General features: G+C 38.7%; 1 protein-coding gene across 15 annotated transcripts in view; it reads right to left on the bottom strand.

Annotated features, from left to right (window-relative positions):
* Window positions 1-21,143, bottom strand: part of KCNH7 (potassium voltage-gated channel subfamily H member 7) — a 418,649-nt gene that overhangs the window by 151,980 nt on the left and 245,526 nt on the right. For 10 of the 15 annotated variants that reach the window (XM_089519860.1, XM_089519863.1, XM_089519874.1 and 7 more), the window contains exon 4: window positions 12,377-12,409. The exons of the other annotated variants lie outside the window; for them this stretch is intronic. In XM_089519860.1, the coding sequence (XP_089375986.1) occupies window positions 12,377-12,409 (33 nt within the window). The remainder of the gene's footprint in view (window positions 1-12,376; window positions 12,410-21,143) is intronic. 15 annotated transcript variants of the gene reach the window in all.

The following is a 21,143-nucleotide window of genomic DNA, read 5'->3' as shown; positions in this document are numbered from 1 at the left end:
AGAAATGGTTGGATTTCAATCACAAAGATAAGCCCCAAATAGAAGTCTACTCCATCATTTTTTTAATTATTACAAAATACTCTTTATTACAGCATATATACATAAAACAAAATTAAATATATTCAAATAATACAATTCCTTAAGATTGTCTCTTTGGGTTTGAACAGACAGGCCAAAATAGAGCTGCTTTGTGCCACTTTGGCAGTGTGTTGTTTAAATGATACATGCGTCCTAAAAGGCTGGAAGCCACGCCAAAGCCATGCTCCAGTCCTAAGGACTGAAGCACAGCTTTGGCACAGCATCTGGCCTCTGAACATGCATGTGTCATTTAAACAGCATACCTCCAAAGTGACCCAAAGCAGCTCTAATTTGGCCTGTCTGTTCAGGCCCTTTGTTTCTTCCCCAACAAAAATAAACCTCCCACCTCTCCCCCCAAAATTCAAACCTTCGCTGTGCTTGACATTATACCTGTGAACACTTATTCAGCACTTCTTAAAAGATTTTCCTCAATTCTTGAATGTATTGCCTTCCTTTTCTCACAAACATAAAAGTAAATATTTACGTTTCAATGTACAAGACAGTGTATTACCTCTCTCTCTCTCTCTCTCTCTCTCTCTCTATATATATATATATATATAATTTGGTAAAATATCATAAGAAAATTTAGTCCTTTCTGACCCAGAGATTCCTTTACCTTGTTGTTTTTATATTCAAATTTATTCTCACTATATTATTTTCTAACTTAATATTTGTATGTAACTTGTCATTATCACATATTGGAGACTTATGTAAGTTTCATTCTCTATGTGAACCATTATTTCACATTGGCCAATCTTGTTTCACAATAGCTTATCAGCGGTTTCCATATTTCTTCCACATTTATCTCATAGGTATCCTCATCTCGAAGTTGCGTTGTTGTAATGTCCATTTCTATTGAATCTAATGCTTTAACTAGCCATTCATCTACATCAATTTCGCCATTTTTCTTCCAAGTTTTGGCAATTGTGATCCTTGCCGTGGTAATTAAATATAAAACTGGTTTCAATTGTTTTCTTGTTTCTTTGTCTTCTATAATATTTAAAAGATATGTTTCTGGTATTAACTTAACATTTATTTTGTATATTTCCATTATAACACCAACCAACGAGCAGCAGGCTTACACTTAGCAAAACTGAACAAAAAGGGGACAACAAGAGATATCTATAATAACTAGGCTATTTCTATTCACAAGATATATATATCAAGATACATAATTACAAGAAACATCAATAATAGCCAATATATATCTGAAGAGTGAAGTGGTAACAGTCCAAGTACACAATGTTGCTGATTTTAGCAGTGAAAGAGGTTCTACTGCTGCAACATAATATTAAAGTCCAAAATCTAAAAAGCAATGATGATAGATGATGCTTGGAACAAATCAACATGAAGTTGGAACTAATAATATTGGCTGGTAGCAGGGTCCTTATAAGTTGAATTCAGATGGGACGGCTACCTCCGGAGTCCTGTGTGGCCGTTTCGACTCACCAAGGTCTTCATCAGCATATTAATTTCATAACCGGAATAATATAATGCATTGTGTGTTCCATACTTCTAAATACACAAGGTTGACAATCTACATATATTACTAATCCAGATAAGAATCCTTTTCATAAATATTTACAATACTATGGAAGATATATTGATGACATTTTTGTTATATTTTCTGACAGATCTAGAGTTGAGAACTTTTTCACCTGGATGAATTCTGTAAGCCAACATATCAAATTTTCATGCCAGTCAAACACCCAGCATATTTCTTTTCTAGATGTAGAAGTTTATATTCATAATCATAAGATTGGAGTCCGTAATTTTCACAAGCCTACGGACCGTAATTCCATGCTACATTTTTCTAGTTGTCACCCTTATCATCTGAAAAAAACCCTACCATATTCACAATTCCTAAGATTAAAAAGAAATTCTTCCATTAACACTCATTATGAAAGGGCAGCTGATCAGTATCAATTAGAATTACAGGATAGAGCTTTTCCTCCTCATATAGTCCAACATGCTAGATACAGAGCTTCCCTTAAAGATCGCTCCACACTATTTCTTCCTTCAAATAGTACAACTGAGAACAGGATTATAGGATCTTTCACCTTCACTCATGCTGCGCATCATATTAAACATATTATACAAAAACATTGGCATATAGTTCAGAACATTCCAGGCTGTACACAGGCACCCATTATAACTTTTCGGAGAACTAGAAATCTCAAGGACTCTTTAGTGCATACAGATTTTTATGAACATACTCAGGAGCTTTCTCATGTAAGAGGACATCACAGATGTGGTCATTGCAGCTGTTGCAAACAATCTTTAAATATAAAATCCTTTATCCATCCCATATCAAAGGAATGTTATGAATTAAACTCATTCACTAATTGCAACTCCCTGAATGTTATTTATGTGATTTTATGCCCTTGTCGGAAGATGTATGTGGGACAAACTTCAAGACCTCTAAGAATTAGAATATCTGAACATAAAAGTACCATTCGAAATAAAAGTTTAGATACTTCACTTGTCACACATTGGTCACAATTACATCACTCTCCAGAATCCTTAAAATTCTTTGTAATTGAACAAGTCAAGTTTGGTACTTTTTATAGTGGCAACAAACACACTAAACTCCTACAAAGAGAATCATTTTGGATTCATAAGTTGTCATCAAACATACCCAAGGGTTTAAATGATCGGTTGGATTTAAGTTCTTTTTTATGAAATTGTATACATTGGTTAATATTGTACAAATCAGAGACAGATATGGATATGGGAAGGAGGCCAGGCAGATTACATAGAGCTATATTATGCTCATAATACATTTAGAATGAGTTGGAGTTGTTAGGTACCTTTCAATTATTATAAGTGTTATTATGCATTCAGCTATGGTTTGGGCTTACTTTATGGGACATGCAGTATGTCTCTAGAGGATATACCTTTAAGAGAATTCAATGCATCACTCTATCACCTGCAGCCTATTGCTGAGGCAAAGTATATTATGAGTTCCTATTTCTGTGAACTTGTACCAGCATCCTTTTTATCAGTCAAGCCAAGCTGTTTAATATTGTGGGTAAGATATAATGATTCAATTTCGTTTGTTAATTATATTATATTTTGTATTATGTTGCTGATAGTAATTAATATATCTTTGATTGTCAACCTTGTGTATTTAGAAGTATGGAACACACAATGCATTATATTATTCCGGTTATGAAATTAATATGCTGATGAAGACCTTGGTGAGTCGAAACGGCCACACAGGACTCCGGAGGTAGCCGTCCCATCTGAATTCAACTTATAAGGACCCTGCTACCAGCCAATATTATTAGTTCCAACTTCATGTTGATTTGTTCCAAGCATCATCTATCATCATTGCTTTTTAGATTTTGGACTTTAATATTATGTTGCAGCAGTAGAACCTCTTTCACTGCTAAAATCAGCAACATTGTGTACTTGGACTGTTACCACTTCACTCTTCAGATATATATTGGCTATTATTGATGTTTCTTGTAATTATGTATCTTGATATATATATCTTGTGAATAGAAATAGCCTAGTTATTATAGATATCTCTTGTTGTCCCCTTTTTGTTCATATTTCCATTATAAGCCTATGGACCTCTTTCCAAAATATCTTAATGGTGGGGCAGGTCCACTACATATGATAAAAAGACCCATAATGTTTTTTACATCTCCAGCACATCTCATTTTTGCGAGCCTCGAAGGGGAGAGGTACCATCTATGCCGCATTTTTATAAAGTTTTCTTTTATATCCATGCAAGCTGTGAAATTGAGATCCTTTCCCCATGCCTTTTCCCAACTTTCTAATTTTATATTTCTCCCAACATTTTTGGCCCATTCAATCATGGTTTTCTCCTCTACTTCTATCTTTAAGCATAGTTTATATAGTCTTGAGATAGTTCCCTTCTTGTTATCCAATAATATTTAATGCAACTCTGTTTTTTCTATTGTTATTCCTCCTTGTTTAGTATCTTCCCAAAATCTTTCCCTCAGTTGTCTATGTGGGAACCAGCTCAAGACTATTTGTTCTTCCTCCAGCTGTTCACAGCTTTTCATCACTCAATCGTTTTTTATGCAGCTTCAAGGAACTACTGGACCAGAGAAGGTGCCCTCTGCCTTCACAGAATCATCCAATTAAAGGAAAGCGCACTAGGGAGCAGGCACTCCCCAAAGGACCTTCCATCTCACCCAAAAAAGTGGTGTGTATGTATGCATGAGCACATGCATGTATGTGTGCCTATGCATGGCTTTAGATAAAAATATTGATCCTTGTGAATTCCAGTGTGAAGTAATATGATCCGACAAGTACCTACATGGTTTGGAATGTTATTTTCCACTGTTTTTCACACTTCCAAGATGCTTAACATAGTTCTCAGCCGATGCACTCAAGAAAATACATTTTCAAATGTGGCATGTGAGAGGAAATGTTTTGAAATGTTTATTTTGTGAGAAAAGATATTCAAAGTATATCTTTAATTATGCATTTGCAGTAAATATCATTTTTTGTGATTTTAAAAGTTGGCAGATTGATGCAAAAATGAAACAAAATGGGAAGTAGAGATGTAGAGAGTATCTGCAGATTTTCTTTCCTTCAATAAGAAAGGTTTTCTGATAAATCATGACACATTTTTGATTAAATACTTCATAACTTTTTGGTGAAAATTTTGTTCAAAATTATATGGCATTTGCATAACATGGATTTTTCTCTCTCTTAAAAGCATATTTTGAACAGTGAACAATGTCTTTTGGAACACTGCAAGAAAAAATTGTAAAGAAGTGTGAACATGGAAAAATAATTTTAAATGCACAGAACTCTTCTAACATCACCTATAAGAGAGGCAGCCTCTACTTTCTTTCTTTCATACATGTATGAAAATGGAATAAGCATCGGTTTACATCCCTAACAAAAACTGACTTTAGCTAGAAAAGGGCTGATGAATCCATCCTTATTTGTTGAGGATGTACAACTTTAGGTGTATACTCTCCACATCCCTTCCCAAACAGAAATAGTTTTCAAGGTGAATGGGATTAATATCCAAATGCTTGTTTCAGTGTGGTTAATCTGTTCACACAGGCTTGCTGCTGATGGAATTTCTGCTCAGATATGCCGTCTGTCATAAGTGATGCACTGCCGAAAGACACACCAGCATAGATACATGTTCTGTTGTGCACCCCTATGTGAACAACGTCTGATGGGCTTACATTGTTCCTGATATCAGTAATCAAACAGGCTGTAGTACTAGGGAGATGATCAAAGATATCACCCTTTCTAAATGTTATTCAATGCAAAAAGAAATCTGTATCCTCCCAGTTGGAAAGTATACATTGCACTTCAGGGTTTGTGGACGTAAGAATTATGTGGCACTACCACCCAGCATATGTAGCCCTTTGAAATGAAGGTGCTCCCTTCCCTTGCCCCTCCAGCACATGATCATTTTTTTTAAATGTGTAATGGTGTGTTCTGTCAGTGTGCCTGAAAGAAGGTTATTGTGGCCTAAAACCAACATTGCCCTAACAACTAATCACTAGCACAACTGAACTTTGCTCACTTCCCCTCCTCTCCCCTCTGTAGCTGTCTGTGCTACCTGAAAACTGGGCTCAGTATGTTTGTGAGAGAGTTTTTCACCCTCTGAACAGATTTTGTGGGTACACAAAGAAAGCAGATTTAGGGGAGGAGGATGCCTCCTCCCAGTTCTGCTGACACAACTGGGCAACTCGCTGCATACCAGACATATACACAAACATGTATGCACATATGCAGAGTCTATATCATTTAAAGAGAGATAAATGTTATGTAGCTGACAAGTGTTGCTGGAGTCCATTTTCGATCAGTACCTATAGATCTGTTGAGACACATTTTGGGAGCTGCATTGAAAGCTTTTTCCCTGTCAGCTGGTTCAACAGAACCAGCCACAGCTAAAAATCAGTAAAAATACGTAGCAGGGTTTTCTAATACACATGAAACTGAGTTAAGAAACAATTAGTAAATCAATTGTGCAAGCTAATTACATCAATGCCTCAACATTTATTCTGTTCCTTTGTTTATCAGTTTCCTTTGCATGTCCAAAAAGTAGGATCACTCATAAGGTTTTCTTGCATTTTTGTAATGGAAAATCTAAAAGATTTTCCTCTACCCCCATCCCTCCCGCCCACTCCACCACCGCCCCAGGCTGCCTGCTGCTGTTCTATTTTAGTAATATTCATGGTGGTGCAGATGGTCTTTTCTACTTCGCTAGGTTAATACAGCTGCATGTTCAGCTGCATTGCTGATTTAGCTGTCTAACTGCTAGTTCAGCTGGAAAGGAGACACAGCGAGACTGTTGCTCATTGCTGTTACTTTGCAGGCATGAAATGGAAAACCCAGATAAGTATCTCTGCTCCTCTTTTTAAATGGGAAAAAAGATTACCAGTTTCATTTTTTTGTTTTGTTTTCAGTGAACTTTCTCCTAACAGGTTGTTGATCTATAGATCATTCGTACTGCAATGGCCTTCCTTACTGTTGTTCTTGTGTGCCTTCAAGTCATTTCCACCTTATGGTGACCCAAAAAGGGTTTTCTGGGCAAGATTTGTTCAGAGGAGGTTTGCCACTGCTCTCCCCTGAGGCTGAGAACACATGACTTGTCCAAAGTCACCTAGTGGGTTTTAAGGCTGAGCTGGCAATTGAATCCTAGGCCTGTTACAGACTGCCAAAATAAAGCTGCTGCGGGTCTCTTTGGAGGCATGCTGTTTAAATGATGCATGCATCCGAAGACTCCGGAAGCTGCACCAAAGCTGCACTCTGGTGCTTAGGAATGGAGTGTGGCTTTGGCGCGACCTCCGGACTCTTAGGACCTATGCATCATTTAAATAGCATAGCTCCAAAGAGACCTGAAGCAGCTTTATTTTGGCAGTCTGTAACAGGCCCTGGGCTCCAGAGTCAAACCATTACAACAAACCCACTGGGTGGCCTCAGGCAAATCACACTCTTTCAGATTCAGAGGATGCCAAGGGAAACCTCTTTCTGAAGAAGCCTTCCAAGAAACCTCCATGATAGGTTAACCTTAGGGTTGCCGTAAGTCAGAAACAATTAGAAGGCACACAACAGCAGCAACAAGAAGAAGACCCTTCCTTTTTCTTCTACAATTTCTAACAAGTCAGACTGGATCTGTAATCTGCTTTTGGAGGGTGCAAGGATTCTCTCACAAATGGTGTTTCAACCTAGGATCCCAACCCAGTATAATTCACGCCATTCTAACCTGTATTGAAGGGAAGTGGAAGGACTGCTATTGACTGGTGGGGACACAGAAGTCCCTCGAGTGCAGAGTAAATTGTTGAACTCCACTAACTGGGTGGACACAAGCAGGACAGTCCATTTCTTCTGCGATAGGAATGGGCTCCTGCTAACTTTTTATGTTTATCTCTCTTGTGCTTTCACTGTCCAGACTAGAAATGCACCTGACACATTCCAGGATCTGTACATTTACTGGACAGCTGCAGGCATGTCTGATAAACACAAACATTTAAAATGTACACATTGAAATACACAGCAGAGCTGAATGCATGGAAGCAGTGGGTATGACTTAAATGTGTTCCCAAAATCTGTATATATATAAAAAAAACTCTACCAAAAAAAAAAAAAAAAAAAAAAAGCCAAGGAGAAATTTTAGCATGTGGGAAAATAAACAACACCTGAGAGATATGGACATGAATGGGGCACAGAGGTAGGAAAAGGAGGGGATTTGTAGATGCAGGCTTAAGCTATATGAACATTCTCATTCCTGGAATCTTCTGAGACCTCTGGCTACTGTGTGGACAGGGTCCTGGATGAATTGGACTTTTGGTCTCATTCAGTGATGCTGTTCTGACACCATTTTGTAGCTCTCTCCATTCACAGCAACACTTCCCCCCCCCCCCATTCCATCCTATATCTTTTCTAAATATTGTTATGTTAATTTAATTTTACTTCAACAATATACCATAACTTCATGAAGGAAGAATTTGGTTTTGTCATGAAAGTTTGAACCTAAATGAAGCTATTTGGGAGAACATACATCACTATAGATTGTGAAAAGATGCCTGGCTCTCTCATAAGAAGGGAAAAAATCTTTCTTACAGCCCCTCAAAGACCTCATTTGTTAATATTCCCTTCTCAGCTGGGCATGTCATGCCATTCTGAAAATGACAAAAATGTTCACAGTATTCCACAAAAGAGCAAAGGAGAACATGACATGCTTTAAATGCTTCCTGCATTCATTTTTCTGAATATTTATTAATGTCTTTAGAAATTATTCTGAAACTTTAGGTGGTACTTAACACATCTGTGAGGGTCTTAAGTATTACAAATATAAAGAAAGGTCAGAAGAGTTATTTTTTATTAGATAACTCCCAGGAACTTCCAGCCTTGCTGGTCATGCTTTCTGGGGGGATTCTGGGAGCTGCAATTCAAAAAAAGCAATTTCCCCAAGCTCTCCATACATAATATTCTGGTACTTCATTATTTTTAATGGTTCTAAGTTAATTTCTTTGAAAAGTTCAATACTATCACTTATCAATGTCCTTCACAATGAGAGGGCTCTGGACCGGAAGGATTGCCTCTTTCAGCTATCACATGCACAGAACAGCTACTTTTCAGACTTTATTTCCCAGAATTCCCTATGCCACATAGGAATTCCAGCTCTGATATATATCCATCATGCCTTGAAGTCAACATCTGAGGTTTTTCTCTAAGTACCATACTAAATGTGTTACATTAGGGAGAGGCTCATGAGAAAGGGCCCTTAGAGTTGGTGGGTGCTGGCTCTGGAATGCCCTTCTCAAAGAAGCTTGCCTTTTGGCCATAAAGCCAAAAAAAGAAAAAAGGAAAGAGGCAGGCACAACTCCACCATGCTTATCCCAAAGGCAGATGAAAGGCCCTCCCTTTATCTTAACTGCTACCACTCAGCCTTGGAGGGTGAGAAGAACTGGCCGTACAGTCGACCCTCCATATTTGTGGCTTTGACTTTTGTGGATTTGATTATTCATGGATTTAATTAATATGTTCTTTCTAGGAATTTCTAGATCCTCCAGCACAACCCTATGGTCAACATCCTCTAGGAGTTGTATTAGAGGACCCAGAGATTCCTAGAGAGAACACATCTACAGGTATTTGCAGGTCCTCCGCTGCAAATCTGTGGTCAGCTTCTGGCTGACCTTCAACACAGAGTTGTGCTGGAGGACCTAGAGATTCTTAGAAAGGTGCTCAGGTAAAAAAAAAAAGTGTTTTTTTTTAATTTTGGGTTTCCCACTTTCACAAGGGTCCTGTGTCCCTAACCCCAGTGAATCTGCAGAGCCCACTGTATCAGCTGGACTTGATCCCCTTCCCTACTGCCACCCCTTCTTCTTTGGTGTCATGTCTTTTAAGATAAGCCTGAGGGCCAGGAACTGTCAGATGCTGCAAATTGAGTTCAAAATGCAAAGGTAATTCACATTCAGTTAACAGGAGGAAGGGGAGAAGGCAGAATCTTGGCCTCAGTAGGTTCAAGCAAAAGCAAACTGTTGCAGCCCATTGTAGCTTCATCAGTAGTAACTTTTGCCATGCTGACTATACTCTGATGTTGTTTGACCACATGTGTCCCAGTCTTCATTTGTGAAATGCTGGAGGGTATGGAACAGTAATGAGTGGGGAGCAGTTATGAACTGTAGCAATACCATTAGTCTGTATAATGTGGAGGTCGTTAAACATATTAGCTGCTTACATAGACTAATATTACTTGATGTTTCATGTTAGTAGCCATTTTATTTTTTTATATCTGATGTGATATATTTGTTTTAAATTATCTGATTACAGTTTCCTAGCCTAACCAAAATCATATGAGAGCAGTGTGGTGTTGTGGTTTCAGCATTGGATTATGAAAGACTAGGGTTCAAATCCCCACTCAACCATGGAAATGCACTGACCTTGGGCGAGACATACACTCTCAGCTTCAGAGGAAAGGCAAACCTCTTCTGAACTAATCTTACCAAGAAAACTCTATGAAAGGTTTGCCTTAGGGTTGCCATAAGCTGGAAACGTTCTGTTGAAGGGACACAACAGAAACAACCACCGAAATAACAATACCACTAATTCTCAACAGATACAGATCAACAGATATAAAGGTGATCTAGTGTTTCTGTCACCAAAAACCACAGGTAGTAGTTCCCAAAGGACTCACTTAAATACTGACATAATGAGGTACATAGGGAAACATAAGCCATATAGCACTGAACCCATTTTTGAAACACACTGGCACAACTGGGACTGATTGAGTAAACTGAAGGGGAGGGGGAAGCAACAAAACAAAAGAAAACGATCCAAGCATCTTACTCAACATGGCACACTGAGTCTTCCAGGGACTTGTTGAAATTATGGTTTTAGGAAAAATGTCACAAATCACTGTTCCTTTAGACCTCCATCTAAATTTCCTTGTCACTGCATTCCATTTGCCCCCTGATTAACTGACAGGATCTCTTTGTAAGAAAATGCCCTCTATGAACCACAGCTGTCAGAGAAAATTGGCAAGATGCCTTAATATTGATCTATCCCATGAACTGCCACTGGCTGCCCTGGGGGTCTATCACTGAAGAGATGAACTTCAGTTGGAGTTAAAGAATCTTCCTCATCAGATGTATCAGCACTGCAGAAATAAGGCCCTATGACACCACTTTAAGCTCCATTCAGTGGATTCCTGAGATTTGTAGCTTTGTGAGATATTCAGCCTCATTTCTCAGAGAACTCTGGTACCTCACCAAACTACAAATTCTGGGATTCTGTAGAATAGAGTCATGGTAGTTAAAGTAGTGTCAAACTGCTCAGCCACTCAAGAAAAAAAGTTTTGGATTTTGGAGTATTTTTGGATAAGGGATACTAAACTTGTAAATTATGTTTGTGTTATACATCTGTGCCTCTAGGGATGGTACAATAGTGCTGTTGGCTGTGTTCAGACACATGGTATTTGTGGTGGCAGCAGTGGTTCAAAGTGGTAATGTCTAGGTGTGGATATTTTAGGAAGACAGCATCTCATACATGAACTATGAGGACATCTAGTTGGCAGCTGTGGGACAACTGGAGGTCCCCATATTTGTTGCCACAGTGGTGAGATAAGGAGAAGTCCTTACCATGGGCACCTGACTATACTGTCTGCAATGAAGAAGTAGGTCCATTTTTTTAATTTATCTTCACTTTTAAGGGATATAAGAAAATGGAAGAACATGATTTAGGACTGGAAAATAGTGGCTAAAGAGCATTCTCTGTCTGGAGAATTAAAAGGGCCCCAAGAAATTATACAAAATCAGTGAGGAGAGTGAAATGGGTGTAAACACCAGATTTGGTTTCTCAGCCAGAAATAGTTTGTGATTTTTAACCCATTCAAAGCTCTTCACTTTCCTTTTGACTTCAAGTGAGGGGAAGTCTACATTAGTTTTAATTTCAGCACAAGATCATATTTGATAAGGACAAAATAACTTTTTGGGTATCACAAGTCCATGTAGAAAAATTACAGTGAAATTGATGGACAATGAGTATGGGCAATCAATTTCAATTTAACTTGACAAGGACATGTATCATCTCAGAAAGTTATCCTGTGAAGTTGTGTGACTTGCTGGAGAAGGGAGGGGAATTATCACTTTAGCAAGTAATCTAGCCCTGAGATCACTAGACTGAATGCAGCTCAATGAGCAGATAAACCTAGTTATCCATCTGTTTACCAGAAGAAAGATCTTAGTTTTGCTGAGTTTTGGACTGTGTGAAGTTATTAGGCATCTGGTAGTCCATGGTATAGTGAATGCATTTGGCTTGGTGGATCATTTATTATGCATAATGAAGTAAACCTTCAGATCAGAGGAGGTGAGATCTCATAAGGATCAACCAAGGCTTGGAAAGTTACTTTTAAGAAGACTAAATAAAATGACAAGGAGACCAGGGTTTGAATCTACGCTCAGCCACAAAAACCCACTGAGTGACCTTAAGCAAGTCACACTCTCTCAGCCTCAGAGGAAGACACTGGCACATCTCCTCTGAATAAATCTCGCTCAGAAAACCCTAGGATAGTGTTAGGATTGCCATAAGCTATAAACTATTTGAAGGAATACACCAACAATAAATATAATGAAATGTCAAAGCCATCCATAACAAGCAGTGGGGAAATGCTCCTCTCTCTGCTTAGCTTTGGGTGGTTTCAGCAAATCATTGTATTTATTCTTCTTAAAAGTGTCTTTCAGTTCTGGGTTCAGTAAATGTTTTGAAACTATTTAAAAAGCTGGACTAGTCACCAAAATAAAAGGAACAGATGTAGTGCAAATAACATTTTGGTGAACAGAATTACCTGATGAAGAGCCTCTGGAAAGGTTGTTGCCATCTGAAATATAAGTAAACTGGATTTACAGATAGCATTCAGTTTTTTAAAAAAATAAATAAAAATAAAGCAGTCCTGTTAATAGTCTTGTATAAAGACTGTAACGATTAAGCAGTGTTCTACAGCTAGCCTTTAAATGTGTGAAACAAGGTGCATACATAAATGAGACACAAACACATACGTACATTAAAAATGGCTCAAAAATGTCAACAAAGCATAAAAATAGAGATCCACACCAAAAGTATGTAATTTAATGCACTGTCACCGAAGTCAAACACAACATGTCTTCTACATCTGCATCAACCATGAGCAAAGCAATTCTGCAAGGCAGTCAAACATTTTTTCCTTTCTGTCAGTGGTACTAGAATGACCTGACAGAAGCTACCTAACTATAAACCATTATTCAGTAGGGAAGAAGAAATATTTTATGTTGAGTGGTTATAAGATAAATGAGCATCAGAGCTGAGTAGGGCCTTTGCCAGTTGTAGCAGAACCCACACAGTTGTCTGTCTCTCTTTTATTTCTCCAGCTCAGAGTCACTAAGGTCATTGAAGAAGGTCCTGGACCTTCAAGGTTAGTCAGGTAAATGGATTTCTAGTATCAACATCAGGCCAGGCCAACCTAGAGATGTCCTACCACCTCATAGGGACCAATGTTCTAGACTCCGTTTTCCAAATTGCCCTTTTAGACTTAGTCCATTATACCTGAGGTGGCCACTGATACATTTACCAAAGATGAGAAATGAGAACATATTTGCATAAAATATGCATACATTTCTCCCTGCCTACCTATTTCTTTTGGAGAGATGTAAATTTAGAAAGAATTGCTATTATTTGAAGAAAAGCACATTCCATCTCTACCCAACAGGCAAGTAGGGAGAGAAACAATATTCAAAAATGTTTGAAAAATTATTGTAAAACTTGTTTATTGAATATCAGGAAATCTTCATGAGGAGAATCTTGGACTGATGAGAATCTTCATAGTTCCTGACTTATTCTGTGAAAAATTCACATGTGGTCTTTTCATGCAGTAAACAACATTTTCTGTGCAAGAACACAATGTTTCTATACATTAATGTTATTTTCTGTGCAGAAAATGCTTTTTCTGCATGAAAAACCCTCTTTTCAACTAAAGGTAATGTGCAAAGTTTGCACAGAATTACTAAAATTGTTGCTTCCTTCAAGAGTGAAATTAGGATAGATTTATACCCCTACAAGTAAGACTGTGGTCGGGTAACCTGTGTGTTGCTCAGGTTTCTATCAGATACTGACCACTGATGGCCAACTTCAAAGCCTCTGAGTTCTCTCTTTTTAATATAGTTATTTTCCTTTAACCTGATGTGGCCTACATAGCACTTCAAGCATAGGCGGCCTTCACAAAGAGGATGGTCCTCTGTAAAATAGGACACAGCCTCTGTAATTGTACCTTACAAGGATGGTCTCCAGCCTCAGGTATTAAAGTTCCTTTGCTCTGTAGTCCTTGATGATGAAATATATTATTCAGCTAGAACACAGTTTATGAATTAGAAAGTGTGCTTTGTAACATATCCATCTCCCTTAATATTCACTTTTATGTTTGTTAAATATAGACACCTAAATTGTACAATGTAGAGCTACAAATGGGGCCTTGATTTTTTAGAGGAATGCTGGAAAATCACCCCCAGAACTTTTTTTGTATATAAAAAAAGAACTTTTCCAAATTTTGTCTTTCCAATAACTGAGACATTCAATTCTAGAATGTTGGCATCCCTTGATTAATTGTTTTAGCATTATCTTTGGGTAAAGCTACAAAGGAAAGCTATCTTTATATTAATATTTATCAGGCCAAATGTGTACAGGATGTTTATCCCTTGTCTGAAATGCATGGGATCAGAAGTGTTGTATAATTCATTTTAGGAATACATGTGTTTGCATATACCTAATGAGAAGTAACGAGGCTGGAGAGAGACTCAAATTCTGTGAAATGGTGGAATCCAAGCATAGTGCTTGACAGGAATCCACACATTTCACAGATCCTCGTGTCTCTCTCCAGCCTTACAAATACAGTACAGGTATGTGGCTCAAAAAGTTTTGGATTTTGGATTTCGGAGTTCAGGATAAGGGATACTCAACCTGTAAAAAAAAAAAAAAAAGATAAGAAGGTAAATGAATGTCTAGCCATAACTGACTGCAGGGAGTGGTTCTCATCTCTGTTACTAAGCCAAAGGGCCAGCATTGTCTGAGGACTACTCTGGTGGTCATGAGCCAGCATGACTGCACTGAACGCTATTACCTTCCCACCAAAGTGGTACGTATTTATCTACTTTATTTGCATGCTTTTGAACAACTAGGTTGGCAGAAGCTGGGACTAGTGACAGGAGCTCACCCCATCATGCAGCAGTCGGGCCTTGAACTGCCAACCTTCCGATCTTCTGATCGTCAGAATTGGCATCTTAACCACTAAGCCACTGCATCCCAAGTACTCAACCTGTATTAAATAATAAAAAGAGGCAAAATAAGGTGATGTGACATTTTGCTACCTAGAACACTGTTTCACATTACTCTCACTATGTACCCCTAAAACCAGGTTGTTAACATAAGACAAAAAGTACCATGTTCCATATTTATCATGGAAGTAGACATATCAGACATATCATGTAGCTATAATGGGAGAAAACCAGTGGTGATGTGATAAATTCTGAAGTGCAGATGCCCCCCCCCCCATCATATCAACTCCAGAACTTCAACCCTGCTTCCTTCCATGAGAACTCCATTACTGGGTAGCTGGGGATACAACCACCTAGTTCCTTTCTCAGAATTCTCCAGGAGATTTGTGTAGGGAATCCACAGACTACTTCGAGCTTGATCTGAAAAGTTCACTCTCACAGCAACCTACTATGTTGGCACCACAATGCAAAGGTGTGATAATATTGCGGGGGCAAGGAAATGGCTAAAATGCAAAAGTACACCCCACTACATAAGTTCAAATCAAAAGTTCAAAAGTAAACAGTTTCATCTACACAAGATGGGAAAAAATGGCGGGGGTGGCATAGCCACCTTCTCTTCCTGTTGAACCACTCATGAGAAAAGGTCTCACAAAAGCATGACATCTTTCCACCATGATGCCATGGCAGCAAGAAGAAGGACCGAATGTGAAGCCTGAGGTGGATAGGGGAGGAGGCTATGACATTGGTACTGTGGAGCATGCTAATAGCAAAATTACTACAGAAAAGCAGCAAGTTGCAATACAATTCAGTATCCCTACCATAAATGGCTAGAGCAGATTAATGAGGTATAGAGGAGATATGTGGTAAGGCTTCATATTTCTAAAAATGACTTTTCTTGAAGCTGACATCTATAAAATGTTTGTTTATGTTTACCTAAAGCAATAAGATCCTCTAATCTTTGAACTACAAATGGTGAATATTTATCTTTCCAACCTTGGAATACAAGTCTTTTTACAACAGTAAAAGCATTCAGGAAACAAAAATGTTGATTTTTAGTTAAATTTCATATCAGATGAACTTAATTTACAAGAACACATGCAATGTGCATCTGGAAATACCAGAGGTTTTTCTAATACAAAATGAGTACACTGATACATCAGCCAACCAAAAAGGAGTAATCACTGAACATACCTCATGTGCCACAAGGAAGTATTATCTGTATTACGTTGCCAACATTTAGCTGAAGTAAGCAGCTGCTTTCTATAAAGGCATAATGCATCCAGTACAGCAAAACATTCATTTTTGCTAGACCAACTGTAGCATTAGGTCTAAAGAGGTTTTAGATATTGAAGCTAGGGCCATTTCCTATTTGCTAATTTGACCAGGGCAATATAACACTTTGTTCCATTCACACCACTAACTGCATTAACATCAAATGCAGTGCTTTCCACTACACATTTATAAACTCGACTTGTTGGCTTTCAGTTTCTCTGAGGATACAATTAATGTATGTGGAGCCAAAAATGGATAGAGTAAGTCCATGCCAGGCATTTTAGGGAATTTAAGCCAGACTCTAAGTAAAGAGCAGATCCACCAAATATTAATTTAAGAAAAAGAGATTGGATTCCTTCAAGAGAGTCTTAGTGAGAGTAAACCAAATTGTGACCTCGTATCTGTGGGATATTTTTAATTTTAAAAACCTGGATACCAGCTGGAAAAAAATTGCCACCGTAGAGCAAGTCACACACTCATAGCCCCAGAAAACCCTGTGACAGCCTTAGATTGCCATAAGTTGGAAATGACTTGAAGGCACACAACAACAAATGAAGAAGAAGTGGTTTATTATTCCAACATTTTGTTCCACTTTAGATTTCATATATTTTAATATACATAATTTTAATATATTAATATAATTATGTACAACATATAGTTATATGTAATATGTAGTTTATAATATATAATACAGTATATAACGTAGCTTCATGTATGTGTATAAATTCATGATATGTATATGAATTCATCTTTTCAATTCCATTATTCCCTGGGGGCAATGAGAATTTGATCTTCTCTTGGCAAAACCCAGAACTTTTTTTTCTGAGTAGATAGGAGATTATTGATGCTGTACTATGACTCTTCCATATTGACCCTGGTCTTGAAATTATTGTCATCTAATTTGACCTTACTTTTATTCAATGTGTATTTTACTCTAATAGCCTGTAGAGATGATGCTATGTCAGCTTGGTTTAAGGCTGAATGCTGTTACTCAGAACAGATGGCTGAATTCCCTTATGGCTTCCCTATTATTATGGATGACTTTAATGAAAGGACAGGATCATATCGATGGATCTCTCTCCTTCCAGTTGAAGGACACATCCCAGAAAGGGAGAGAAGAATAGTAGAGGTAAACAACTGGCCCTGCAGATGGTGCCACCATGAATAATTTGGCTTCTTAGACCACAGTCTGCAAATTCATGAAGATGACTTTCTGGCAAGTGATGGCTTGCACCTCACATCAGTTGGCAGGAATGTTTTTGATAAGAGTATCACAAACCTGATCAGGAGGGCTTTAAACTGAGGTATATAGGGGAAGAAGGGCAAAGGTTCATGAAATGCTGGAGATAATAGCCCAAATGTTACAGCGGGAACTGGGTGAATAGTAAAATAACTCAACAGTGGGAGGGAAAAACTAAGGAGGTGGGGCCCATGGTCTTAGTTGTCACTACAATAATGAACAGAACTTGGGAAATGAACCTGAACTCTTAATACAGTAAATATAACATGCTGTAATTAATATATTATAATATAAAAATATAATATAATATAATATAAGTATCACTGAAACCTGATGGGATGACTCTCATTATTGGTATAACCTATATCAGAGAAATAGATCAAACAGGAAAGGAGGAAAGCAGCATTATATGTCAAGGATGGTTACACCATGGTTTAAGATCGATGACTTAAATCCTGGTACCCAGGTTGAGCATCTGTCTAAAAATTAGTGAGGGCAGGAGAACAACAGTGATGTCATTGTGAGGGCCTACTGAAAACTCCCAAGCCAGACTAAGGACTTGAATGATGCCTTCCTGACTAGATGACCACACAGTTCAGAAAGGAGAGATGAGAGATTTCAATTATCTTGATATTTGCTGGAAGTCAAACTCTGTTAAAAAATTAAGGTCCAACAAATTCATCACTTGACTTGCAGACAATTTCATTGTCCAGAAGGTGGAAGAGGCAACAAAGGATTCAGCTACTTTAAATATGGTCCTAACCAACAGTGATGCCTTGGTTAATGGGGTGGAATACTTACGTTGGATCAACTATGTTCTCTTGGAGTTTGTTATACAGCACAAATGGGAAGCCAAGTGTTATCAAACACACATTCTACTGTAAGAAAGCTGATTTGAGTAAACTTAGAGAAATACTGGATGTGATCTTATAGTTAGGAATACTAAAAGGAAGGGTGCTCGTGATGGATGAGAGTTTCTTAAAAGTGAAATAATAAAGGCACAATTTCAAACAGTTCCAACAAGGAGATGAGAGATTCCACCTCAACATTAAGAGGAACTTCCTGACAGTAAGGGCTGTTCGACAGTGGAACACATTCCCTCAGAGTGTGGTGGAGTCTCCTTCCTTGGAGGTCTTTAAACAGAGGCTGGATGGCCATCTGTTGGGGATGCTTTGATAGAGAGTACCTGCATGGCAGGAGGTTGGACTGGATGGCCCTTGTGGTCTCTTCCAACTCTACAATTCTGATTCTAGGAAAAAAAATGGGGGAGGTTTCAAAAAATCAGGATGCATGACTAAAGAGCTTTCAAATGAGACAGTGTACACCCTGGCCATTAAGACCGGCATGGGGGCAGAGTCGGGTTGTAGCGTCCCCACGATGCATGCCTGACTTTGTCCCCCAGGGCATTCTGATGCCACACCGCACTCCACATGGCACACGGTGCCATGGCGCTCCTCCAGCACTGCATCCATATGACACAGCACCAAAGGAGTGCTCTATAGCTGTGGCAACGTGGCTATTGCACCCTTTTGAGGGCACCAAAAGAGCCACTTTTTGTGGCTCCTTTTTGCACCCTTGAAAGACCGGATGGGGGCCACAGCATGAGGTTGCCACAATCCTTATCCAGCTAGGAAAGGGGCAGCATCATGTCATCCCTTAGGGGCTGTATGTATAGCTCCTAAGTTAAGTTTTAAATGGGATATGTATAAGAAATGGCAAAGGGAAGCAATCACCAAAGAGGAATTCATTATTATTATTATTATTATTATTAATACCCTGCTCTTCAGCCAAAAGGCTATAAGAGCGGCTTACAAATTGTTAATTAGACATTTCCCTGCCCTCAGGTTTACAATCTAAAAAGACAAGACACAAAAAGAGAAGGGAATGGCAGTGGGGAAGGGGGAAAGTCCAGCAGATCTTCTCTCCCTTGGAGATCTGGACAAATAGCTAGGACAGGCTTTTCTGGTTATGTCCATAGCAAAAGAAAAAACAATAAAATGGTAGGACTGCTGCATGGAGAGATGGTGAAATGGTAACAGGGAACAAGGAAAAGGCAGAACTACTCAACACCTTCTTTGCCTCAATCCTCTCTGAAAAGAACAGTGCTCAACCTGGGAAAAATTGCGCAGAAGATGCAGTTCTGGAAATGCAGCAGAGAATAGGTAAACAGATAGTACATGAATATCTAGCTACTCCAAACAAATTCAAGTCTTGAGGGCCTGTTGAACATCATCCAAGGGCAGTAAAAGTACTAGAAGAAGTAATCTCAGAACTACTGGCAATAATCTTGGAGAATTCTGGAAAAAGGAGAAGTCCTAGCAGACTGGAGTAAGGCAAATGTCCTCATCTACAAAAAGGGGAAAAAACAAGGACCCAAACAATTATTGCCAAAAAGGGTGAACTTAATCATAGTAAAAGTTTGCTGAAGTAGAAATTTTAACAAGATGGATAAAAAAGTTGACGTGACATATTTTGAAGCATAAATGCTGGTGCAGGATGTCTGCTTTGAGTCAGAATAATGTATGTTGATAAAGGATTTGCATGGAATGTGTAGACTACTGAGTGCAAGGCCAGGGTTGATGCGTGATATTTGGTGAGAGGCCTTTGATAAGAGAAAAGCTTGGAATGTGGCATAGGTTGCTAGTGCATAAGTAATGAGATTTTGATGTATTCAGAATTCTTTGTCCTGATTGAATGAATTTTTGTATGTTTAAAACTGTTTACATCCAATAGAATTTTGTCACAGAAAGTCTTTGTTAAGATGTCTATAAAAAGGAGGACTTTACTTTTATTCTTTATCTCAGGGGTTAATCAGGATCCAAATCCTAGACTGAGATCTTGCTAGCAAAATAAATTGTTTTCTTTACTAAACTGGGTCTTCCTTGCTTGTTTGCTGTTCTGTTCAAGAACCCATCATTTAAACTGGTTTATTAATATTGATTTCTGTAACATTTCAATTGTGTATTCCTGCATGGCAAGGGGTTGGGTGGGATGGTCCTTGTGATCTCTTCCAACTCTATGATTCTATGATTCTAAATACAGCAGGCTGTGAGACTGGCATCTGGTGAGAGAGATAGAATCCTGATAGACCACTGCAACACCACCTTCCTGCCCCCAGGCCTTGTCTGCTGATCCCTGGAGAACCCAGTTGGGAAAAGCTGGGAAAGGTAACCCCACCTCCTGCCCCATCTTCATCCAACCAGATGTCTGTAATACAAGCCAGGTTGGAATGCTCATCCAAGGATCATTTCAAGGATCCAAGGATCAAGGGTCCTGGATAATTTCCATTTACTGACCTGGCATCAAGCAGCAACATTTTCCACCCAGGAGCCTACTTCCAAGGCCTTCCAGAGTATTTGAGATGGGGGTCAGTTTAGGGGCAATCAACACTCTGTGGCTCTCTCCTCTCTCATGTTGATAGCTCTGTGTTCTCACTCCATATCTCACACTATTTATTAATGCCCTACTTATTAAAGGGTGGTGTCCTCCCTGGGAATAGAATTCCTACCCAGGCAACCTATTATCTCTCTTTTCAGGTAGCGGAGCAGATGATGGCAATGTTGGTTAACCAGCTGCTGGCTAAGTACCTGGGGAGGTATGTAGATGATCTTCTGCAGGTATGTAGATGATCTTCTCAGCAAGCAGGCATTCTTAGAAAAGAGAGGCCACAGCAAGTGGATAATGGAAATAGCTACAGACCCCTCTTCTCTGGAGTGGTGGTGCTTCTCTCTGGTGTACTAGTGTGTATGATTTGGGTGCTCATCTCCTCCAAAGGTCTAGTATGTCTGTCTGGATTATTA

Source organism: Sceloporus occidentalis, unplaced genomic scaffold (assembly GCF_023333645.1).
Source record: "Sceloporus occidentalis isolate IW3139 unplaced genomic scaffold, rSceOcc1.0.p SCAF_4, whole genome shotgun sequence".
Classification (NCBI taxonomy): Eukaryota; Metazoa; Chordata; class Lepidosauria; order Squamata; family Phrynosomatidae; genus Sceloporus; species Sceloporus occidentalis.
This window is presented reverse-complemented; position numbering and strand designations above follow the sequence as displayed.